Genomic DNA, 26,029 nt, shown 5'->3' on the forward strand with positions numbered 1-26,029 from the left:
TCACGAAAGCTGTATAAACTGGTTGAACAAGCTCACCGACATTCTTGTGGTCGGTTTTCTCTTTCACCTTTTGCACTTGTCGCATTCCACGACAACCGATAAAAGCAAATACTAATTCTACGAGGCGAAAAGAAAACCTCAGCCTCACGTCTTTCTTTGCTACGAAGCAGCATCAGCAAGGTCTGTTACCATAGTTACGAGAGAGCGAGAGAGCCACAGAGAGAGAGAAAGCGAGAGGGAGAGAGGGTGAGACTGATCACGTGACCCAGCAAGATGGCGTCTATAATGTAGAATGGGGATGTGAGTACCACGTCTTATTGGCTAACCTTTAGGCTACTAAAACCAGCGCATGTTCTCACATTGTTGGGAGCCGTATTTGTTGCACTTTTATTTTACTACGAAGCAAATGCTTTTTCTTCACAGTGTAACTTTAAAAGAAAAGGGTCCACCAGCGCCGCCCTATCCTCCAGGACAGCCTACCAACTAAAGTGAATCCGCTAACGTTAGCTTTCTTATATATCGTGGTTATCAGTTATTGTGGCTGATTACTCAGCTGGTTTTACTCTGACCCTGGTAGCTCACCTCCAGCTGCGGCTGCACTCTCTCACCTTGTTCCGCTTGTGTCCTCTTCTCTTTCAGGATTTAAACTGAGAGGGTGGAAATTTGGATCTGCTGCCTAATTGTTCATCATCATTATTATCTTAGAATCAAGATGGCTCTAAATGTCTTTGGTAAGCAGCATCTCACAGTACACGATTGTCACCGGAATGTCTTATGGATTTATGAGTGGTGTGTTAATTTGTTTATGATTAACTTCCAATCTATTGTTTAAAACTGTTGTTTAAAAATGAAAAGAGGCCAGTCGTCGTATTCACAGAAGTTTCAAATAGTAGACATGATTTAATGAAGAAAAATCCAGATCCTTTAAATAAGGAAAACTAGTATTGCATTATTGCTGATGTGCTCCTGGTACCGGTAATAAACAGTCTAGATGTGAAGGCTAGCTCTAAATATAGATAGTATATTAATGATATCATAGCCAAAAGTGGCTCAGTTTGTAGTTATAATTCTTTATAGCGTCTCTCATGGACTCCAGGACACTTTGTTTTTAATTATGGTTTTTTTGTTTGTTTGTTTGTTTACTTTTTTTTAACAAGCTGTACTGTCTACCAGCTTTTGCAATCAAAAGTATGATCTGAATGCATTGTTGTGCAAAATATATTTTGCTTTTCCAAGACAAGCTCTGTAAATTCTCTATAGGCTTCTCATGTTCGTCTTTCTCGTTTTCTTTTTTTCTTTTTATTTATTCATTTTTATTATGACTCACAGAATATATGCAATATAAATATGTCAAATCTGACAGGCAGCAAAAAAAAAAGAAAGGGGGAGAAAATAGGAGAAGATATAATAAAAGGACAGGACACAAGAAGAAAAGCGCAATGGGTCGCCACCTGCTGCACCTGTAAGAACAATGGTTTGTTAATACAGATCCTGTACTTAGCAAAATAGCAATGCATCAGTGTAGATATGTATTCCCATTATAAGTAAAATTTCCTTCAAAAGTAAAAGTCATTGTTCAGTGGTTTTATATATATATTTATAACTGCAATATATATATATATATTTTATCATTATTGCTGATGTGCCCCTGTTAGCTGTAATAAACAGCCAAGCTCTCAGTGTTGTAGCTAGCTCTACATATTGATAGTATTTTAATGATATGATATATAATATCATAGCCATCAGTGGTTTCACTTTATTTTATTTTATTTTTCGTTCCTTTCAGGACATCACACACTCTGCTAACAGCCCCGTATTTGAAATGTGACTTTGTTAAGAGGTCATAAGCCTTTAATCTTTAGCAACCCATTGTATTTTAAAGTTTGCTTTTTTAATGTAAATATATGAGACAATTTACTGTAACCCTTATTTTCTGAGTGTAGCAAAGGGCCAAGTGTTTCATACGTGTGTAATGAAAAAGGAAAAGTACCCATTTGTTGTTGCAGATGCTGGGAGTGTGAACAGTCTGTGTGTTTTGTCTGGGTTCTTGTTAGTTTGTGTATCTTTGAGCCTGTGTTGCCTCAAGAAATGGAGGGTGAGACGATTGCCCGGGGAGGATTTGGAGTTATTTTGAAGACAGGATACCGAGACGACAAGTGTTGAATAGATAAGGCTTGTAGAGTGGCCTCTGTACACAAGGACAGGAAGCGGACTGTTAGTTTTACCCATGCAAAGAAGACGGAATACATTTCTGAATTTGCCAGATGCTGACAAAAATATATTTTCGAGACCTGGGTTAAAGAGGACCTTTTGTGCTGATTTCCAGTTTTATATTTCTGGTCTTGGATTCACTAAAGTAGCTTTGCATGGTCTACTGTTTAAAATAAGCTTTATTTATCTTATAATTTGCCTTCACACAGGCCCTGAACAGCTATCTAAAACTCTCCACTTTCTGCTGATTGGCTTTGTTCAAAAACAGCAGGTATCTCCTCTCGCTGACATCACACATCAGCCGAAAAACTCAAACACTGTGTTCAGAGCAGTCCAAAGCCTGAGTCTTTGGCTCACAGGGATTACTGTGCACATACTGACCTCATAATTTAAACTCTGTAGCAGCTGTAACTGTATATATGTGACACAAAATAGGGGTCCACTTTAAGTATTTTAATTTAGTTTTTCAGATGTTCAGTGTAGGATTTCTTAATTATTTTCACATACTATATTTTTTATATGTTTGTTTCCACTCTTTTTGTACATAAAATCTGATTGACTGTTCAAAGCAGTATGTGGAATATTACCTGCTATACTGCAGAAGTTCTTTGATATAAGACAGTTTTGCTGAGCAAATGAGAAAACTACTTTTCTCTGAGTGCTTTGAAACAAAGCTAACTAAGTTAAGCATTACTAACTATGGAATCATCAAAAGCAAGATTTAGATAGCACTGTGAAAATGACAATTTATAAATCACATCTCACATTTCACAGCATGAGTCAGATGAGCTGTATCTTTAATGATTTGTATACAATGGCCAGTAGCTCAGTTGAAAATTACTATGCTTATTTTGTTTGTCTTGCTTTTGAGTTGTCTGTATGTTTTTGTGCTTGTGTGTAAATGTATAGTTACATTTACATGTATGCATATAGGCATTCTGCTACTGTAAATAACCTTATAAAATATTTATTTGTAGAAAGTGTAGGTTCGTAAGATTTTCTTCTTCCTGCATCTCTTTGTTCGCCTTGGTGTATGTGAGGATGTTTTTATAGGCTAACTCAAGCCAGACACAAGGACAGGACTGAAAATGAGTGAAGAAGCAGCCAGTGTCCAAAGGAAAACTTTGAAAAAGCTTCAGAAATCCTGGAGAACCAGATGAAAAGATGAGGAGTAACTCAAAACTTTTGCTCAGTGCTGTGAATACGCACAAAATGCCAAACTCAGAGCAGAATAAGATATAAACAAAGCAAATAGAAACTGCAGTATAATGAAGTATCAAAAAGCAAGACATCATTCATTGCGACTACGTGACTGATTCTTCTCTAAAAACCTGTTTTATGCTTTACGGCAGCGGTCCCCAACCTTTTTTGCGCCACGGACCGGTTTATGCCCGACAATATTTTCACGGACCGGCAATGAGGTGTCGCGGATGAATACAACAAAATAAAACTAGTGCCGGTACCGAAAAAAAGAAGATTTATTCATAACACACGTGAAAAGACCCAGGAAAACCGAGTTAACGATAAAAACGATAACAAAATAACGTTGAAAACCGATAAAAACCCTGAAAACCATACATTTCACACCTGAGCCTCAACTCTCGCGGCCCGGTACCAAACGACTCACGGACCGGTACCGGTCCGAGGCCCGGGGGTTGGGGACCGCTGCTTTACGGCACTTAAAGGAACAAACAAACAGCATGTCGTAGTGACTGATGACGCCTTTGTCATGCTTATGTAACAAGACTCACTTTGTCCCAGTACAAGTGGAAGTGTTAAATCTCATTTCTGTTGGGAATTGAGGTCATTGCAGCAACAACACATGCAATAGATGTAAAGTGCAGAATTTAAATGTGTACCTTGGGATTTTACAGGCGCCACAATGGGTGTCTTTGAGTAGAAATGCTCAGCAGCTCCTCAAGAGTTCACCCAGACTCCAAACCAGCGCCTGGGGCCAAAAGTGTTTCGGTTTTAATCACATTCGCTAATACTACTGTCAGTGTTGTTTATGGTCTGTTACAACCGAATAAAACTACAGGGGAACGCTGCCACAATGTTGATATCCATTTACAATTAATTTCACACGGGTCGGCCTGAGGAAGGGAGGGGGGCTGACAGTAAAAGCTAGTGTGAGTGTAACAAAGATAAACACTGCACAGCTCATTTAAAAGCAACCACGGCATAAATGAATCTTTCACAGCATTTTATGCTCCACGGAGTAGATTTATTCATTAAGCCACTTAGTCACCATTTATGCTCTGTGTGGTTTCTGCTGTGGAAAAAGACTTAATCCATCAATCTGATGTCCCAAGGTAATTGCATACAGACTAGAAAATAAAGCAGTCATGCTGTCAGTGTTGGAGTGTAGATTTCTGTGTTTGTTTGGCTTGTTTGCTTCAGCAGTTTCAAGGCTTAGCTTTGAAATTCATGTGAGTGCCCTAAAATCGTAATGCTCTTCCCTGATGTGATTGTAAAACATTTTATTTTTGTCTGTACGTTAGGCTTCCCCTTTCTTTATGCTGGTCTAATGTCAAAGAGATGATGAATTGATCAATATATCCGCATTCTGATGCAGTCGTATGTTTAATGGATTAAAATTAAAATTTAGACAGCTGTTGCGTCACTGTCATGTTTTCTCCACATGGGGGTGCTGCTTCAAAGGAATTAAATGAGAGCTTTCTGTGTCCTCAGATCATGATGAATACAGGCCACCAGTGTGGAAATCCTACTGTAAGTATCAATATACCTTTTGTTTTTTGTTTTTTTCAAACATTCCTAAATATTTTGTCCTCTTTGTTTTCAATGATTGTTTCATGATTTTATAACATGGCCTGTTTTCTGTCACAGTGTATCAGCTCCAGCAGGAGGCACCTCACCCACGCAGAGTCACCTGCACCTCTGAGGTGAGAGCACATGTCCTAATTATCAGCCAGCACATTCTAGCACGTCTCATATTTTGAAATCCGCTTTTTATCTGTGTGATGTTGCAGTGAAAAAACATTAATAGATCTACTAGATAGACACGAGGCTTTGCTCAAGTTCTTATCCTCATTGAACTAGTCTTCAAATGCAAAAATAGTTTCTCTTCTCTAACATGTTTTCCACGGTCAGCTCAACAAGACTGTCACACTTGGACCAAAGTTGTCAATTTTATTGCATTTTTCACTTGCAGTATTTTGTGGTGATGTTTCTCAATCCCTTTATCTGGATAAACCTTTGCTTCTTTAAAAGTTAAAGTTTATGCAAGTGAGATTTTGAATGTTAATATAGCAGCAGAAAATCTAGTCAATCTAGTCAAAGTCAGTGTATGCTACAATGTGAGTGTTGGATATAGGTTGCTCTAGTTGTAGTGGTGTTCTTCATGCAGCTGATGGGATAGCACTTAACTAAAACAGGCTTCCGATAAATGACATACTACATGGACTTAATTATGGGCCCAGCCTTTGGCTCTTAGGACACCTGGGGGGGAATTTAGCAATGAGCTGGGCTGCAGTCCACTGGAAGCAGCTGAGCTCCAACGCGACATCTAGTGGTTCTGCATGTATATAGCATGTGAAGCGGGTGATGAAGTCTACATGTGTACTTGTTGTACTTGCTCTTACTTCAGAAAACTGCTTCTTTCCATGATTTGGTAAGAATCCTCTGTTCTGTTAAAAGTTTTAGAGAGTATGGGCATGTGCCATAATGGATTTTTCAAGTGAAATCTACTGAAATCGTGCAAAGGACTTCAGCTATAAGTTTGAGACCCCTTTACCCTGAATCTCTAGCATCAGCATAGTTTCTGTTCTTGGTTTTTCATGACAGTTGAGTGTGATAATAACCAACAACAGAAACCTTATTGGTGTAGATCAAGTCTGGAGTAAGCATGTTTGTCTCCTCGATGAGACTGCTGACTCGGCTTGTACCAAGGCTGATTGTTTTTTCTGCCGCACTTCACCTCTCCGTTGTTTTCAGGGGCGACATTTGTCAAGCTGTCTTTAATCTAAAGATGTTAGCCGGCACTATATCATGCCCTTATTATGTTTAGCTTTGGTATTATTAAGGCAATCTAACAGGATTTTTCACACTCTGTCCCTGCTGTACTCAAAGCTGTTCTGCTTCGTTAGCAGAGGAACAGGCATAACAGGATAGATGGGAGAGATCAGAAATGATGTTGTGCTAAAGGTCACACGCTACACTAATCCAGAGCTACACAAAGGACGTGAAAAAACCTCTTAGCGTCATGTTCCAGCTGATCCTCATCCTCTGAAAATGCAGGCTTGGTGCTTCATTTGTTAAAGTAGTAAGGAAATATCCAGTTATTCCCACAAACGAATTCACTTGTAACAGCTTTATTTAATTATTACAGCAAACTGAAGTGTTTATGTCTTAGTTAGTGGTGGAGTAGTTTATTGAGAAGAGGTTTTGTCCTAGCCCAGGGCACGCAGGTGGTTTGGCATGATGCTGATGTCCACTAAATGCCACGCAGCAGCACATCTGCTCAGTATGGCTTGGAGAAATCCAAGGGGGATTAATAAAGATGGATTGGGGGGTTGTACATCTGGTTTTTGTGTGTAAAGACAGTCATCTTAGGGTATGATGGGAGGATGGTAGGCTGTTTGTGTGTGTGTGTGTATGCAAAATGAGCAGCTGTTGTCTTTGATGCCCTGGCCTTGGTTTGGTAGTCACTGCTGACCTAGTTGAAGCAAGCAGACTGGCAGCAAGCAGAACCCCCCCCCCCCGCCACCAGCAGCCCCACTTTGTCTCCTGGGAGTGATTTAATGATGCACCAATAAGCACTTATCTTCTGCTGGTACTTTTGGTACAATTTGTGGCGCATAAGAGTGGTGCAAAGGAGACGAGAGTGTGTGTGTCCTTTAGCTGGAGGACCGGAGGTTACGCTGTGTTACTGCTATGGCAATAACATTTTTTAAAGTAGTGCAATCAAACAATCAAATTACACAACATTAAAAAAACAAACACAGCCTGCAGTGCATTCAAGTGACTTGGTGTTGAAAAAATTTGTGGGTTTATTGATTTGACTTTGCTCCTCTCTGGAGGAAAAAGGTCATATAATAATCACAAACATTTACTAGTCACATGTTTCTGAAATATAGTATCAGAAATGTAATATGTGGATAGGCTGAACAGTTCAAAGATTTTCAATAAATCTGTGATCACGGTTTAAAATTTTCTGGCATGGTTCAGCGAATTCAGACTTTCTAGAAAGTTGGTTCACATAATAGTTTAAAATGTACTCATCTGTGCAATAACTGATATTTTTAACATTCAGTATTGATTTCATGTTAAAGCTGGTTTCCTCTTGATATTAACTGAAGGGTTGAGTTAGCAGTTATTTCAGATGATGATGACGATGATGTTTGGTCTTGCTGATCTTTTATCACTTCTTTTCCATGAAACATAGTTACTCTTGGTTTTTTGCTCTTGTATTATTGTATTGTCAGTCCCCTACACTCATATTCTGAGTGTGAGGAAGGTAATTATTTTTGCCATAAATTAAAAATATTATAAGGTGATTTGACCACATAAATTGTGAAGAGAAATGTCATATTGTGACCATAAAGTATAATTCTGCTGTAATATTTAAGCTTTTCTTTCTTAAAGGTTATCTATTGTGGTAATTTCCATCTCCATATTTTTATTGTTGGAATCTTAAATTGGGCCTTGGTGACCCTCAATTAACATTTTTCTGAAATGAGCTGTTTTAGGACCCTTCCTTCTCCCTTTGGGCCAGCTTTGTTCTGATTGGTTGCCCCTTTTAAACAGAAGGTTGGTGGGTGTGACTTCTGTGCTCACAGGCAAATATGTGTGCCTGTGCTGACCATATTAGTCCTATCCTCTTTTTAGTGATACCACACAGATATCCAAGAGAAAAGTGTATAGCAAAGTCTGAAGCCTGAACCTTTGCTCACAGAGTGGTCTACATACAATTTGCAAATACATACCTTTAGCTACAGTTAGTGACATCATTACTACCTTGGTTCAGTTTGCCTATTAGCAGAATTACTCAAAATGTTCTGGTGAGATTTGCATGAAGAGTTTTAACAGAGGGGAGCCTTAGCCCAGCTCGAAGTAGAGCCGACCAATAAATGGTTTTTAAGACTGATACTGACACCGACACCAATATTTAGTGAAAAGTCTGATATTTTGGCTGAATTTTTTTTTTTAAAGTTTCCTTTCAGGCACACACAACAAACATATTTCCCTAACATTTGTTATTTATTTTTTATTTATTTTTGCCTGACTCTGTTCACATCAGCTAGTTTTTGTGTTTGTGGTGTTCCAAAAATGTCAGTAAGTTGTAGAGTGCCCTCTGGTGGACAAACTATGCAGTATCTTTATTTAGCTTTTTTTTATTGTTCTCTGTAAATGCTGGTACCGACATATATTCAGATCCACTTTTTTTAAAATTTCATGTGTTTGCTTCCACGCTCTGTCTGACACATTGTGAAAAAAATCTTTCCATTTCACTCTGTGTCCTTTTATTTCATCATTTCATTCAAAAACTTTGAAAAGACTGAAGATAAGCTTCTTTTTGTTTCTTTTCCCCCCAAGCTTGCACTCAACAGTATGTCCATTGCATGCATGGTTTACTGACAGGCCTCAGAGCAGATTTGGACGCTGTCCATAGGTGCACGTGCATGGCAGACATCAGAGATCGCATGTCTCCTCTCTCCTCAACAGCTAGACTAATTCTGCCCCTCCCCCTCGGGATTTTACCAGCTTGGCCACTTTTGCATTAGAGTCAGTAGGCATTTAGTTTGTGCTCCAGTTTTCCAATTTCTTCTAAAAATAAAAGCTTGTTTCCATCATGACTCCATGTACAAGAGCTCGATTTCCGTTCCCTGATTGCTCCTTATCTGCATCTTATGGTGTTTGAGTTTCTTTTTCCCACACACACACACAGAGCATTTAACTTAATATTCACCATTGTTTGTTAGGCCCTTGCTGATTTATTGGCTCAACAGCAGTTTTGCTGAAAATAACACGATGTTCAGCTTTTTATCTGACTCATGCAATATTCTTGATGCCCACACACTCACGAACTCTCACTCACACACACACACACACACGCTGAGTGTTAAGTGAGGCTTACATTCAAATGCTGAAAATGTTACATGCTCTTTGAGCAAGAGCACACAACTTGTGTAATGTTAAAGCATTTTACACTCTGTATTGTGAGATTATTTTAACGTTTTGTTTATTTAACAATCACCATTTCTCTCCCCTACAGGTGGAAAACCGACCTAAATACTATGGCAGAGAGTAAGTTGGCGTTCTCTGTATTAGTAGATTGTGTTAAGCGCTTTGTGTCATTACATTACAAACAATGAGGATTCTTTTCAATTGGTATGTGGATTTTCTTCATTAGATTCTTCAGTTTATCAAATAAGCTTACATTTTGCTATTTTTGCATCCAGGTTCCATGGGATGATCTCAAGAGAAGAGGCTGACCAGTTACTGAGTCAGGCAGAGGGCAGCTACCTCATCAGAGAGAGTCAGAGGCAGCCGGGCACTTACACACTGGCTCTAAGGTATGCTAGTTTGAGGCAGTGTTGCCAACTCCTCAGTAAGGAAAATCGCTATTGGCTGTCCTAAAAGTCGCTAGAAGTCGCTAAATGACGTCATCACCTAATTTGCATAATTGGTCATGCTAATATAATTGTAACCTATGTTGTTGGAGAGAGAAATAACATTGTGGAAGAGACATAAAGTGAGTAAAAAACGTCCTAAATGCATTTAGAGTTTATTTAGAACTACAAATTAAATTTTTTTTAGCAATTATTGGTTTTTTTAATGTCACAATTCCAACCCTGCTCCTTTACCCGGGCTTGGACCGGCAAAAGTGATCCGAAATAGGCACTCTGGTGGAGTTACTTTGTGTGTTTGTGTTTATAAGTAGTTTTAAACCTTGTGATCCACAAAACAGCATAAGAGTAAAAGAGTAAAAGAAGAACTGACTGTGTTACAGCACCCGCTGCTTGTTGAGAGTAAAAGCGATACGCGCTTTCACGTCTTTTTTTAGCGACTTTTTTAAGAAAAAAAGTCGCTAGGGGGTCTGAAAACTCGCTAAATATAGCGACAAAGTCGCTAAGTTGGCAACACTGGTTTGAGGAGACAGCGAGAACAAACGTGAGCTTAGTGGCAACACTACAATTTTCCAAAAAAACAAGAAGAGCATTCTGGAGTAATTGCATTGAATTTGGTCTTTAAGTGATGACGTGATGAATCCTGCTTCCGGACCCAAACTACTCAGCGTTTATTAAGGCTGTTGTGTTTTTAACATGTTTTAATCCTTTGCATCTTGTTCTATTTAATCTACAAGCCCCTAAAAACAGTCAGTGATCACTGTCGGCCTCTTTCGGTTTTTATTACTGCTATTCATTTTAAAGCTCAGTTTTTAAAACCTTACGATGTAACTACAGCCCAGGCAATGCAGCAGTATATTAGTGACTAACCTCTCATTGTGGATGGATTATCTCACTTGTTCTCCTGACTGAAGTTTGGTCCTTTTACAACATCCTGCCAAGCAATTGCATTTGTCCCTAACCATCGGGAACCCTCACATTAACTTCTATCGAGTGGAAAAAAGTTAGTGTTCGTCCTCCAGCTTCACTGTTTATATTATGCTAACATAGGTGTGTCGGTAGCGATCACGTAGCACATCATTAGCTAGCACATACCAGCTAGCCCAATTTCAGTAACCCTGCAAAAGTCATTGCTGTTTAGTTTTCTGTCTCCATTTATGTTGGAAGTGATAGCAGAGCGGTACGTTTTAATTTTCTCTCAGTCAGAACATGCTATTTTATATTTAGATGGAAACTAGCAAGCTAACTCCCTGGTTAACGTCTAACTCCGTTAAATTTCATAAATTCTATTTTTGTGGATGCCTGGATGTTAAACTTAATTGTTACACCTGGTAGAGCAGCCACACTGATCATTTTATTACAGATGAAAGAATTTAAACAGTTTTTCAACTCTCAGTGATGCCGCAGTGATTGTTTGACTCAGGGACCTGCAACGTAGTTTGGGCCCAGACACAGCTAATGACGTCAGACTTAAAAACCGGATAGAATTGAATAGCAAGGTAACAGCTAAAAGTAGAAATCTGACAGAAACAATGACTGTATAGGAAACATGGCTGCAGCTTTTGGTTCTGAAAGGTTTAAACTAGTGCTCTCAATAGATTACAAAAAAAATTAACTAATTAATCGCTCAATTTTCTGTAATTAATCGCAATTACTTGATCAATAGCCTGGTTGCAATTACATTTTTTCAACTTTATATTTAAGCTTGTAACTGACATTTATGCAATATAATGAAGTAAGTGCTGAATAAACACAAAGAATGTATGCTTAAATTCAAAGAGAATTTGAATAGTTTTCTTCAGCATACACTAATATATAATATATATTAGTGCTGTCAAACAATTAAAATGTTTAATCTGATTCATCATAGGGTTACTGTGGATTAATTTTGTTTAATCATGATTGAATAAAAATGAATGATATTTAACATAATTGCATTTCATTTTGCATGAGCAAACAGACTCGAGAAAAAAGGGAAAATATACGCACTTAACATGTTTATTGAACATCTTAAACATTCATGTTAACAAAAAACCAAAGCTATGTAAAGTGCGTGTTCTCAACGATATTAATAGGTCTGCAGTTTGTTGCAATCCACTTGGCAACTGTGTCAGTCAACATTTCCGAGGTAGACTTACTGAGTCCCCGATGCTTCGTGAGTGGTTTGTCGCAAGCTGGGTGACGCGTTAGCCAAAGTGCTAGCAGCATCCCAGACTAACGTATGCTTCATGTCAATGTGATATTTTAAACTGGAAGTGCTTCGGTGAAAAGAAAATTCCTTCTTGCACAACGTGCATAATAATTTATGTCAGTCGACTCTTGCGTCTTGTTATTTTTTTAATACTCAAATTTCCCATCGAGAGGGCCAATGTGCATTTATCATCTTCCATATTGAGTTGATTGGTCCAGCTGCCCGTCACTACCAGATCAACTGCCCATTTGTGCATGTGCGAAGGTAACTCTACTTTGACAAACTGCCCGAAATGCATTGACAGAAACATTTCAGGGATTTTGAGTCATTCTGCACTCCAGATGCGTTAATTGCGTTAAAATTTTTAATCGCATTGACTGTGATGGCGGATTAATTTGCGTTAACGCGTTAAATTTGACAGCACGAGTTTAAACTAATGTGAAGGTGCTTTAAACCTGCAGTTTCTTTGATGATCAGCAGGATATAGTCCATGAGAAAACAACCCTACTTCTCTCTTGATCTGTGATGTCAGTAATCAACTTCCTGATAGTTTATGGGCTCCGTGATGGGTTTCATGCCTTCTTTAATTTAACATGATGGTCATGCTGAAAAATATGATCCTGCTTAGGGTACAAAACACCACATCAGAAAGTGGCTTTAAGGCATGGCTACCATATAAGCATCCCTTAGTGTCTCAACCAGATCAGCTCCTCACATCTCAGGCCCGGTTTTACAATACCAGGGAATTGTCTGATTGACAGTTGACTGTACAGCTGAAGGGGTCACAATAGCCTGTAATTGAAAGCACAAAAGTTTAAGCACATTTCTGTATACACCCAAAAGGAATGTTTTGCATTTAAAAATTAAAAAAAAATATTCTCACGATATGGGAGGGAATCCCAGCTTCCTCCCACCATTCAAGAAATGCTGGCCCTGAATTGGATAATAGAAGAGAATGGATGGATGGAGTATAAAATGAACCATAAAGGAGATATTTTATGGTTCATGGTTTAATTTTATGGACTGCATGTGAGCACAGTTGCATTGCTTGAAAAAAAACCCCTCTCTGTTGGCAAAGGGACACAATTGCAGTGCAATACATAAAGCATAGCTCTAGTACCAACCAGAATCTCTACATGATCAAATTTACTGAAAGTAAAAGCTGTAACCTCAAAACTTCCATCATTTGACTGCCTTAGCTCTATGTTTATACAAAGTTAGGCTACTAGCTATTAGCCATCTGCAGTTCTTGGGTAGCCATACACAATATTTATAGCTATAAAATATCAACGATAGAAGTAGAGTATTATGATCAAATATTTACATTTTGATATATATGTTGTGACAGTGTTTTCAAGGCCTTTCCCCCTTATCTGCCTCATTGTCTGTCTGGTCTTTAGCCGAATATGGCTCAGAACTGAACAAATCACAACAGATATCCCCTATTCCCATCTCAAAGCATAGTATCAACTATATTGATACAGTATCCAGTGCCAGAGCGAGAAGAAATACAGCCACAGAATATGATATTAACTTGAAGACTACCAAGGCTACACCTCTCTGTCTGTACAAGCACACATTTGTGTGACAGTGCATGCTGCTTTTTAAAGCTTGTCTAATTGTGTTCAGGTGCTGTAAGGTGTGAGGGTTTATCTCTGCAGTCAACCTTTAAACAGCTCAGAGGAGCTCAACTTTACATGCACATGTTTCCTCACAGCAAGGCTTGTGAAAGAGTGAGAGTAAGCCTGTTAACAGTAAGCCTTGTTTCTTGTTTTCTGTCAGTTTACCCCGCTGCCCACACTTCACTGTTGGTTTTACTTGACTGTGAGCTATCATTTTCTCAGAGTAGGTGTCACACTTTTAAATGGGTGCATGGCTTAATTTGAATTTAGTTTTGGGTCAGTTCGGTCTATTCATAGCCGTGTCATTTTTTTTCCACCTGAGCAACTGTTCTCAGTCATTTACTGTCCCTCCTTACCCCTGTGGTTATAATTACCTTCCATAAATACCATTTCATAAACTTGAGTCCCAGTCTGGGTGGTAGAAAAAGGAAAGGTTGGATTTTGGGTTAATGATTTAACAGTGCTGCTTTAATCTCATTGTGATCTGCTGAGGAAGAAATAACAGCACAAGTGTGGTGGCCCAGTTCAAAGTCTGTGTGTCGATTAGAGTTTGTGCCACTCTTTTCTGGCTCTGTTTTAGCAGAAAGCAAAGCTACAGGATTTTAAATTGGAGAGAGTGACAACATGTTTTGCAGATAACCTCAGTTTTTGACCCTTGACTTACAAAGACTGGCAGATACAATGTTATTGCTATCTTATAGGCCCTCTATTATCAAAATTTGTCAAGGTTTGAGTCAGACCCTGAGGATGCATTCATTGAAAAAGAAAATTAAAGGAAAAGATTTAACATAAATCTTGACTTTCAAAATACAGAAGGACAGAATTTGCTAATTTCTTTTCTCTGCAGGTTTGGGAACCAGACGAGAAACTTCCGTCTCTACCATGACGGGAAACACTTTGTTGGGGAGAAGAGGTTTGAGTCCATCCATGACCTCGTCACGGATGGCCTCATCACACTCTACATCGAGACAAAGGTGCATTTTTGCATTGATCTGTCCTTCCTCCTTCTTTCCTTATTTATAGCAGTACTGTTCAGCAGAGAGACACAAAAGCCTGTGATGCCTCAGTATGAATTATGGATGGGTATTTGTCAGAATGGCAACATTTCTCAAGAAAGTTTTACTGTCTTTAACAGGTGTAAATCAGTCAGTTTGAAACACATTTATTCACTTTCATGATCACGTAAACACTTAAATTCCTTAAAACGTCACAAACACAGAAGGAAAATTGAAATGCCTTGATGCATGCTCAATCATCCTGGTAAAGAAATCCCAGAAAGCTGATTCTGTGCATCTGGATGTATTGTGAGTGGGAGAAACATGTCAATATTCATTCAACTGTCGTATTCAGTCTCAACTGAACAACCTTGACCAACCCAACCTTATAAACGGTATATTTGCATAATGACCCAAATTAGCAACTAGTAAACACTGACTAACAATGGGCCGTCAGGTCAGTTTTATGATCATTGATACATTGATATGCAGATTGTAATGACCATCACATTGACAGTTAAATCAAACAACCTCTAGCTAAGCAGATGGTACAGTCCAGAAAAGCTGTCTCATTAGGCCGCGAGTCTGCAGTCTGTTTCCAACTAGAGACCAGTGGCCAGTCTTTCAGTGATGAAGTTGTACACATCCTGGACCAGGGAGAAACGTTGGTTTGAGCGGGGAGTCAAGGAGGCCGTTTCCGTGAAAAGGTAAAGGTCATCTCCGAATCGAGGAGGGGGGCTAAAAGTATATCTTTCATCATCTTAAAATGCTGTGATTGCAGCCATTCCCCAACTCTCTGTGAATGATACTCATGGTCATTGATCAGTGATCATGAAAATTTGCATATCAACGATCATGAAACTGATCTGACGGCCCATTGTTAGTTAGCGGCGCTAGTTTCCGTCATTGTGCAAATGTACTTTTTATAAGGTTGAGGAAACCTGCAGTCAGCATGAAGGAATTCTACCTCCAGATGAACAGAATTCAAATCTCTTTCAGAAGACAGAAGTCCCATTATGTATTATTTGCTTATTTCAACTATAAAAAAGTGTCTCAGGATACAAAACATTGCTGGATAATGAAGAACATTATTAGTTATAGTTGTGGGCCAGCTAAAGAAAAATTAACTGTAAAAATGTAAGGTTTTAGGGGACACAGAAACACTGAACTTGCCATAAACTACCTAAACATAAGTTCGAGGAAGTCTATAAATCTAAAAATGGGGCCAAATCTATAGGTGAGAGGCAAGACTTTATTCCCTGGAAGCCAAAAAATTGTCTGTTGCCTCCAGAGATAGAAAGACAAGGCAACAGGTTCCCAGATTGAATTTACAGGGATTTAATTATCTTCTCAGGCAGCAGAGTACATCGCTAAGATGACCATAAACCCTATCTATGAGCATGTGGGCTACACCACTCTGAACCAGGAGCCCACCCTGAAAAAACACCTGCCTCACAGCCAGGAGGAACCCGACGGACCGACTCCAGCCAAAGATGACCACAACACAGAGGAAAGGGTGAGGACAATCAGTGATCTAGATATCGTATATCCTATGAGCGGCCGAGGGTGATGTCATTTATCTGCTGTAAGATGCACTGAGTTTGACTTCATAATTATTGTTCAGACTTGTCCAAAACCTTTGAATAGATCATTCAGAGGATCTATACTTTAGAGCTTTAGAGGGTGAATAATAAGAATGATAAACCTTAGTCTGTAATCACAACAAATACAAGTCAATATTTTCCAGGCTTATCACTTCCTACAAGAAATGTGGAAATGTGGGTTTTTAAGAAGGAAACTGTGTAGACACTCTGGAAGATGCTTCTTAAAAACATGTGTTCCTGGCAACTGACCTGAAGGCCTTGGCGGGGGGATTGAATAAGAAATGTTGGCTGAAGTTTACAGTCACTGAGATGAGTCCTAGTTTTTTTCTTTTTAATCAGAGGAGTGGCAAAGGATGAGGACATTGGAGTCCACACTGTGAAGCCCAGACATGTGGGATAACTAAAAGTTGGAAAAAAAAAGGAGAAATAATGCATAATGTATACATGACTGTATGTACCCTATCTCCTTGTTAACGGGTCGTCCAATCTGAACTAAACTTTTCACAAACATGGTCATAAATGCAGTGATTATCATTTATTCACCAAAATTTATATTTGTGACAGAATTTTGTTTCACTTACCTCTAAATACTGAATTAAGACTTTTGAAAAGTATCACAGACCTGGGTTTCAGATAATACGACTTAATTAATTACTGTTAATTACACTAAAGCGCTGCATTAATGTAAATCTGTTACTTTAGGCTGGTCCAAGCAATGCAACAATCCTCTAGTACATGGATGTCAAACATAAGGCACAGTGGCCAAATTCGGCCCTGGAAAAGACTTCAGTCCGACCTGCCTGACAGCTTTGGAAAATGTCAAGGAAGGCATAAATTTTGGATGTGTAAATGTATTTTAATAAGTTGTACAGCTTTTTCCTGTTGATAAAGACCTTTTCAGATGAGAGGTAAAATGTTGCCTTCTTTCAAAGGTCCTTAGAAGCGTCTAGTGGAGAAATATTCTGTAAAAGTTTACCTTTTCTAAGAGGCATAGTTAACCCAGAAACTAGTTTTAAGCTAATCAAAAATAATCAGTTTCACCAACTCTAAAAGGAGAAAAAGTTACTGAAGTTCAAAATGTTTAAGAATTTTCAAGGTAAAAGTTGGCACTACTCAGTCTTTTTATAATGATTGTAGCTTACGTGTGTATACATGTCTATATGAATCCCATCACCTCTTTATCAGGTTCAGCCAATGTGAACTTTGATGGATAATCGTCACACAGATTGCGATTATTAACATCGATATGTGTTTAAAAAAAAGTTGTAAATCCCAATTCTTTGGCTGTGCAGTGTTACGTTATCCATTTGTGTCCGTTTAAAGTAGCATGTTCAGCGTACGTCACCTGAATGCAACATAATGGTCGCCAAAATTTGTATCTGCAACAGAATTTTGTTCAAGACTTTGAAAAAGTGCAGCACACCACCGATAGGGCGTTTTTCCTAGCTATTTAATCATTTCTGGTAACAGTGTATACAACATGGTAATAAAAATTTCTACATTTCTGTTTCAGTTTAACAAGTGAAAGTTCAGTTCATAGAGGTTATAACATTCATAATATCTAATGTGAGCATATATACCACCACAGTATCTCCATAATGTAGTAAAAAAGTGTAAAGGAATGATAAACACATGTATCTAAAAAGATTAGGTCTTTAAATGTTAAGAGACCATGTAGAGAATTCAAATGAGCAGAGGAAAGTTGGTGTAAATGCAGCAGCAGGATAGAAGGATGAGAGTTGAGGAACATGGAGAAAGAAGGTGAAGAAAAAGAAGGAGGAGGCGGAGGATGGATGCAGAGGAGAGATGGCCTCCAGCCAAGGGCTCTGCAGTAAAATTACATAACAGCGGTTTGCCTGCAGAAACCTGCTATCTCCCAAAAGCTACTAAGTATACAGGAATCAAGTTTGTTGTCGGCTCATTAATTTTCATTCAGATGTGAAGTAATTAGAGTGTTAAAGCAGGGACTGAGGGGAAACTTTTTTCCTGTAGGTGGAGTTTTTTCCTTTTTCTTTTTTTTTTTAAATAGGAAGATGCAAGGTTTCTTGGATGCTAATGACTGAGCAACTTCTAATGCAAATTTCAGTTCTGCAACTGTGAGTTTGTGCTGATGAGTACATGCAGTTGCATTCACGCTTATACTACAAAACCCCCAAGACCCCTGCATACACACACAAACACACATACACACAATAATATAGTCCAGTTTCCACACACACACACACACACTAACACCCACAGTGCAGTATGTTTATCTGCTAAACCACTGCTCTGCCTCATGAGGCCTTATGTGACCTGCAGTGCATGACCACCTGCACTGCACCTCATACATCACTGTGTGTGTGTGTGTGTGTGTGTGTGTGTGTGTGTGTGTGTGTGTGTGTGTGTGTGTGTGTGTGTGTGTGTGTGTGTGTGTGTGTGTGTGTGTGTGTGTGTGTGTGTGTGTGTGTGATGGGGGTGGTCCTGTGTACGTGTGTGCCTTCATAATTGGGTGGATTTGCAGACAAAGCAGTATGCCAGTGACATTGAGACCAGAGGCAGCTCTCTGTGGGGACAACAAACACGGGAAGGAAATTCATATTTCACATGTTCATGCAGCTGATCACCGTTAGTTACGGGGGTTAAACTCCGTTTTACTGTGCCTTTGAGGGCAATTCAGACATGCGTTTTTAAACATTAATTGTTAAAGCCTTGTTATCAGACTGAAATCACTGGACAGTGAGGTGAAATGTGGTGGAAAAATAAGATTGTACTTTTTGGTCTACCTGAGAAAATGATAGAAAAACTCAGTGATATCTGGTGATTTTTAGCTCTGCAGATTTTATCTACAGTTGTTATGCTTCTTCATTTTCTGTCTTTTTTTTTCTTTTTCTTTTTTCTTTTTTTCTTTTTTTTTTTTTAGCCCTTTTTGCATCTCACTGTGATCAAGGTGCTCTTTTGTGAGCCAACCTGCACCCCGCCGCATTTAGCACAGTGACAACAGTCATTAAATATCCATGATCAGTCATACATATTCACTGCGTTGTGTGTATAAGCCGAGGATTAATGAAGTTGGATGTGTGGCAGCTTGTTTTAATTGGATTTGTGATGAAAAAATCCACACGTTTCTTTGGTTATATCTATCAGTGGGACCATAGAAAACACACAGCTTGTAAATCTTACATATTCTTTGCCCAAAAACAAGTCAAAAAAGAGAAAACATCCCCCCTCCCAGAGGCAGTACTTAATGGGGACGTCTTCCAAAGTGCACTTTAGTCCAGACTAAACTGCTCTTACATAATGTTCCTTATGTGGCATGAGACAATGGATGCAACCCAAGAGCAACACGAGGACACGAGGTTTGTGTTTATCTGTTACCGCCGGGTGTATAAGGCAGATACAGCAGCTCCTAGTTGTCATAAATACTGGAAGCTTTAGAGGAAAAGCAGCAAGCTGCTGCAGGTGGAATGACAAAGGAAAATGGAGGGGAAACAAAGAGGAAGAAAAAGTGTGAAGGAATGAATGAAACAACATATTGTTTCTCAGCTCATTCTCCCTCCTTTTCGCTGTCTCTCCCGGGACAATCGAGGTGGCAGAATTGGTGACGAACAACAAGAAAATGCAGCATCCTGATTGGCTCCTTCCCCTCTCATTGTGACCTGTTAAATTCATCCATTGCTGCACCGTAGCTCAGCTTACTCCCCCCACCTTCCTCCTCCTCCTCCTCTTCTGGCTCTCTCCGCCTCCCTCCCTCCCAAGCGCTGTTTCTGCCTGGTGTAGAGGATGGGGAAAGCGGATTAAGACACACACACACACACACACACACACACACACATATACAGAGCCATGTGGGTTGATGCGCTCACCTACACGGGAGCGAGACACAGGAATTCTGTCGCATCAGGATTTCACAAACACCTTCCAAGGAGTGGAGATTTACTGAGTTTTATTCACTGAAGTTTTCAGGACAGATTTCTTGTTGCCTGGCTGGCTTTTTCTGTTTATTTGTTTGTTTGTTTGTTTTGTTTTTTTTAATGAACTGGAATCGCACCATTTAACCTCATCAGTATGCAGCGCTAATCTGATTGGTTGATCTTTGTGGTTCTAAGACAGCAGGATTGGTCCCATGCTGGCTCCTCGGTTTGGGTTGTTGTTGTCAGATGGAGCTGTGAGATGATTTGAGGGTAGTTGTTTTGCTATTTTTTTTACTTTATTAATTATTCTGGGATTTTTTTCTTATATTATTTATGGTTTTATTTTTTATTTTTAAAGCAACCTTTAAGAATAATTGCATTTTTTGGCAGGCTGTTTGGCTTATTGTTTTAATCAGTGGGATTTGGACTTTGTTTTCTTTTATATTATTTTTTTCCTTTTCTCTGTTGATCCCACAATGCCGAGCCAAGAGTCGTATGTTGTTAAGAGGGGTAAAAAGAAGTCACGCAGGCGAGGCGAGAAGGAAATAAGTCAGAAGGGCTCTTTGTTTACTGCTGCGCTCGCCTTGAATGCCAGCGCTGGTTCAATTCCCTCCTTGCCACTCTCCGCGGGCTCCTCGGACCCCGGTGCTGGAGCCAACCGGGCAACAGCCCCCTCCAAGCCCACCTCCCCTGCTTCCACTTTCTGGCATCCAATCCGATCTTTTGCCCTTTCACAGCTCACATCACTGGTGCGGCGGGCCACCCTGAGGGAGAGCGACTTGGCGCCCAAGTATGAGAAGGTCCACAACTTCAAGGTGAGACGCTCTTTTGCTCCCCCAATCCTATTTATGTGTGTGAGTGTGCCGCCAGGATCGCTGATTCAGCTCGTGGGGACTTATTCAAATTCACCTCAGAAAGCTCAGTGTTAAGAAACACACACGCGCGCGCACACACACACACACACACACACACACACACACACACACACATTCTTCATGTTTTCAGCCTTTGTTTACTTTTACATTCCTGTATAATGATTTTGTGTATTATTAGTGAGGGGCACAACAGAGCCACAGTATCCTGACCTCAAGAGAAATGTGGACAGACACACACACAGAAACACAAAGAGTACTGCAATGTGATGGAGGTTATTAGCATTTCATTATACAGAGCCAATTTGCGCAATAAATGAGCAGATTAAAACTCTGCTCTCACTATAATTTGTCTCTGAGCACCCTTTCAGCACTCCTATTGTGTCTCCATCAGTCTTTTGTCAGTCTCTAATAAAGGTTACTGCTGGTATTCAGGTATTACTTGACCCAGTCTGGATCATATGAATAATTTTCCCACCTTTTTCTCTCAAATATACAATTATTGGCTATTTTGACTGATGTGTTTCACTTTTTTTTTCTCTGACCCAATCTGCTGCTGTTTAATAATTATTGTAGCAAATATAACATTTAAACACATCAGTTTGTCTTTTTTTATGCCTATTTAACCAGGTTCATACATTCAGGGGTCCCCACTGGTGTGAGTACTGTGCCAACTTCATGTGGGGTCTCATTGCTCAGGGAGTGAAATGTGCAGGTAAGTCACAAACAAACAAACAAGCATTCCTTCTTGCCATAAAGTAATTTTCCTCTACCAATCATGATTCAGTTTCCGCTTCTTTCACTCGTACTTTCTGTCTTAAAGCATGACTCAAAAGTGGAAGAGCAGGCTAAAGTTAATCACTTTCACTGTTGTTGACTCATCTGCGCTGTTTCATGGATTTTAAAATGTTAAAAGACTGGTTTGGGTGCCAAAGAACAAGCTGTCAGTGTGATCACTACTGCGTGTGTGGGTGATTGAACTGGGCCTCTGCAACGCCTACATTTTAGAGCAACTTTCACCATGCAGTCTCGCAATGACTCTTAAGGATGATCACAAGTAAAATTAAAAAAAAAAATAAAACAGAGATGTCTAAAAATGGACATAAAGTGACGTAAAACAAAATTTTCTCTGTCAGATTGTGGGTTGAACGTCCATAAGCAGTGCTCCAAAGTCGTACCCAACGACTGCCAGCCGGACCTTCGGCACGTCAAGAAGGTGTACAGCTGTGACCTGACAACCCTGGTCAAAGCCCACAACACCAAGAGGCCCATGGTGGTCGACATGTGTATACAGGAAATTGAGGCCAGAGGTGAGAGAAAGAGAGCGTGTATGTGTGACTCAGAGATTATATAACAGAAAAAGGCTTTTAAGTATTGTTTGCAACAAGGTTAAGAGAAGTGGGGGGAGGAAAGGAGAACACCCACGAGGCTGGCGTTCATACGCAAGATGCGATTGCCTTTGTGTGTGTCAGCCCACCCACTCAATGCTAAAAAGATGTATGCAGGCAGCTTCATCTGTGAATGTAGGTGTGTGTGTGCATGTGTGGAGAGTGACAGTTTTCCCCTCAAGAGAGCTGCCACAGACAGCATTTTATTGACGACTTGAATGAAACTAATACGTGAAATCAATAAAGACTTGAAATGATTGAACTTGACTGGAGTGAGAGAGACAGTCGAAGTCTTCACCCCACGCTTTATTTCTTCCTTCTGCCTTCACATATGTTGTGTTTGTGTGTGTTTAATAATCATTTTTGCATCCGTTTCAGTTGTATTTGCTAATAGCAGGAAAGAAACATAAATTTTATCATTTCTTTAAGACATAAATAGAAAGCATTCTCATCTGAGAGGCTGTACACTGAATTTTTTTAGTTGGTTATGTAGAATTTAAGCTTATCGTAGTCATCAAATTAATATTAGTATGATTTAAACCTTCCAGGTCTTCAGTCAGAAGGTTTATACAGAATATCAGGCTTCAGCGAGCTGATTGAAGACGTCAAACTGGCCTTTGATAGAGGTAAGTGTCACCCCCCAGTGTTCCATAAGCAGGTTCTCTTACCAAATAAATGAAATGTCATGCGCACGATTGTTCCTCCACAGATGGAGAGAAAGCAGACATATCCTCAAATGCTTACGAGGACATCAACATCATCACCGGAGCCCTCAAACTGTACTTCAGAGAGCTGCCCATACCCCTCATCACATATGATGCCTACCCACGCTTCATAGAAGCTGCAAGTAGGTCTTAACGTTCAGCCTTTTAACCACAATTTACCTTAAAACTCAAAGATGACTTGCTCCCAACAAAATATAGGGAAATAAGCAACAAAATCATTGAATACCCCTGGTCAACATCAGTTAAAATTGTATGGTTACAATTTTAACCGATGTTAGCCAAATGAAGGCGGTTTAGACACGCCAGTATTCACTCTCATGAGACTTCTAAGCTTCCTATTGGAGAAATTTAGGTTTCTGAAATAATTGTAAAAGTTTAAACATATTCAATAAAACCTTAGTTAGAACTCCTGAAAACAGACTGTTAAATAGAAGATGGACGTAGCCACCATTGGTTGGTAAAGTTTATGGAACTATGCCATCTTGGTTTTTGGGGAGGTGACAATGTACGTAGGTATGGTTGGTTTGCTTATACTTCACCCAAAGAGTATGTATTACCCTCCTTAACAGAAGTCTATGTCTGTTCGGGCTGTTTCTTAAACAGAAATTACTTTAAAGGTACCTAAATTAAACCACACTTGTATGAAAAATGCTGGCTAAAAATACTTTCATCACAGACCTGATATTTATTATTTAATATTTTTATTTTTAAGGCCAAAATCTCTATATAGTGGGCCCCAAAATTTAAAAAAAATTGTAAATTACACAGACTCGGAAGTCATAGCTTGCTTTATTTTTTATTTTAGATCAAATGTGGTAAATTACCATAGAATTTTATTAAAACAACACTTAAAACTTGTGACAAAGGTCATAAACTCATTTGGAAAATATTGTTAAATCAAATGAGACTTGAGGTCTTTTGTTTTTTCTTTTTTTTTTTTCGAAGACTTCCACATAATTAGACTTCTTTTTGGCCCTCTAGTGGCTATTCAAAATATTGACCTGGAGGCTAAACCCCATCATTTGTATAGATGCACTATCTCAATATTTTTATGTGTGTGTGTTGCAGAAATAACAGACCCAGAGAAACGACTGGAGGCCCTCCATGAGGCCTTGAAGCTGCTGCCACCAGCTCACTGCGAGACGCTGCGATACCTCATGGGTCACCTCAAGAGGTCAGACACACACACAAGCAGTTGTTTTACTTTGATACATACTTATTTCTTTGGTATCTCCATTATTATTTGACTGTTGTTTTTAGATATTGTATAAACTGGTCTCTTTCTTCATTCAGAGTGACACAATACGAGAAGGAGAATCTCATGACTAGCGAGAATTTAGGCATCGTCTTCGGCCCGACGCTTATGAGGGCGCCCGAGCTGGACGCCATGACGGCACTCAACGATATCCGATATCAGAGACTTGTGGTGGAAAGTCTCATTACCAATGAAGATGTGTTGTTCTGAGGTGCAAGAGGAGATGAAAAGAGAGACTGGGGATGACACTTGAATGCTTTTAACGATAAAAAGGTGGCTTCTAATGAGAAAATGAAGGAGAAACATGCAAGATACTTGTGTCTCACTAGAGAGGATTAAAAAATACACTACCTGCTTTTGTGATGGTTGAATAAATGGAGAAATGAAGGAAGTCTCTGTCTTCATGGAAGCAATTTAACAAAAACTATCGTGAGACACAGCGGCTTTGAGTGCAGAAGTGGATGGAAGGACACAGCATTTCCCTACATTTTAATGAAAATAGGAGCAAAACATCAAGTCAACGAGCCCTACTTTGTCTCTGTGAGTTGGCATTAGAAACATACCCTTTATCAGAGAGAGAATTAACAATGTGTGGTAGAAACACTGCACCATCTATCTTTACGTTCTTGTAATTTCTTCCTACAAGGATGCCTTGACATTTTGGATTGTGGAAAAACATGACTGTATTGAAAATGTTAGCTTGGTTAGTGTTTATCATTGAAACTCCTGGTAAGTCTTGGTAAGTTTTCTTGTTTTCTTAGTGTCAAGGTGTCCCATTTGATCCTCTTGAAGAGAAGAAGCAGCAGCACTGGCTTCCTAACAGTAGACAGCCGGATGGATGAATGAATGAATGAGTGGAAAAAGTGTATCTCTCACGTTTGGCGCATACTCATTCCTCCAAATGGAACTAAAGTGATTTGGACCTATGGCCTTTCTTTTTTCTTTCCTCTTCTTTTGCTTTGCTTTTGCCCCGTCGCTAAATTATAACCACACAGCAACCTCAAACCGCCTTCGTCTTGTTTTTTTTGTTTTTTTTCTCATTGGTGTGATGATGTGTAATTGCACCCGGCGATGAAGCGGGCGGAGCTGCAAATTAACAATCCTTCATTCTCTCACTTCTCCACTTGCCGCACGTTGAAAACCTGACAGGAAATGGCACTTAAAATTCTGCGAGAGTCTATTTAAAGGAATCGCTTTTCCAGTTCCTGGAAGAGCATCTTTCCAAGTGAAAATGTTGCTTCTGACAGAACTTGTAAACACAGAGCAAGAAATACTGTGCCAGACCATCTGTCAGACATGAACACACAGTGTTTACCAGTAGTTGTCAGGCAGCTTTAGCCGTCATACTTCGCTGTAGTGGCAGATGCCGAGGGGAGGGGCACCCTCGTTTGACTTGAAACGCAAATACGTGAGGCCAGTACTTTCTGATGTTTTTGCTTTGGTTTGTCATTTGTTTAAAGCGGTGCTGTAATTAAGCAGTGTTTGGTTATGAAGGAAATTTTTGCAATGAAAATACTAATTGAAATTCATCATCACTCGCCCGACTGCAATTCAACAAAATGAAGCACACTGATAATTTCAAGGCCCATCTCTGTTATTGGCCTGAGTGGGATAATTGGGCAAGTTTTAATATCAAATCGAATCCCAATTGCTTCACATCGGTGCTTTGCCTCTCCTTCTGTAA

General features: G+C 39.4%; 1 protein-coding gene across 3 annotated transcripts; it reads left to right on the forward strand.

Moving 5' to 3' along the window:
* Window positions 1-42: 42 nt before the first annotated feature.
* Window positions 43-25,350, forward strand: LOC100705628 (N-chimaerin). Of its 3 annotated transcripts, none has more exons than XM_003455987.5 (15): window positions 43-300; window positions 640-731; window positions 4,903-4,941; window positions 5,059-5,114; window positions 9,446-9,477; window positions 9,633-9,746; window positions 14,461-14,587; window positions 15,963-16,124; window positions 20,843-20,920; window positions 21,608-21,692; window positions 22,114-22,287; window positions 22,914-22,991; window positions 23,075-23,212; window positions 24,159-24,264; window positions 24,384-25,350. In XM_003455987.5, the coding sequence occupies exons 2-15, from the start codon at window positions 713-715 to the stop codon at window positions 24,553-24,555; spliced, it is 1,380 nt and encodes a 459-aa protein (XP_003456035.1). In that variant the 5' UTR covers window positions 43-300; window positions 640-712; the 3' UTR covers window positions 24,556-25,350. The 3 variants fall into 3 exon arrangements, with proteins under 3 accessions (XP_003456035.1, XP_013120035.1, XP_005460816.1); XM_013264581.3 differs by lacking the exon at window positions 43-300 and adding an exon at window positions 311-502; XM_005460759.4 differs by lacking the exon at window positions 43-300 and adding an exon at window positions 311-488.
* Window positions 25,351-26,029: the final 679 nt, after the last annotated feature.

Source organism: Oreochromis niloticus, linkage group LG23, assembly GCF_001858045.2.
Source record: "Oreochromis niloticus isolate F11D_XX linkage group LG23, O_niloticus_UMD_NMBU, whole genome shotgun sequence".
Lineage (NCBI taxonomy): Eukaryota > Metazoa > Chordata > Actinopteri > Cichliformes > Cichlidae > Oreochromis > Oreochromis niloticus.

Bases quoted from the DNA above. Each gene is read 5' to 3' on its own strand.
- LOC100705628 (XM_003455987.5), top strand. The intron at 9,478-9,632 runs GTAAGTTGGCGT...TTTTGCATCCAG, and splicing joins CCTAAATACTATGGCAGAGA to GTTCCATGGGATGATCTCAA. The intron at 24,265-24,383 runs GTCAGACACACA...TTCTTCATTCAG, and splicing joins CTCATGGGTCACCTCAAGAG to AGTGACACAATACGAGAAGG.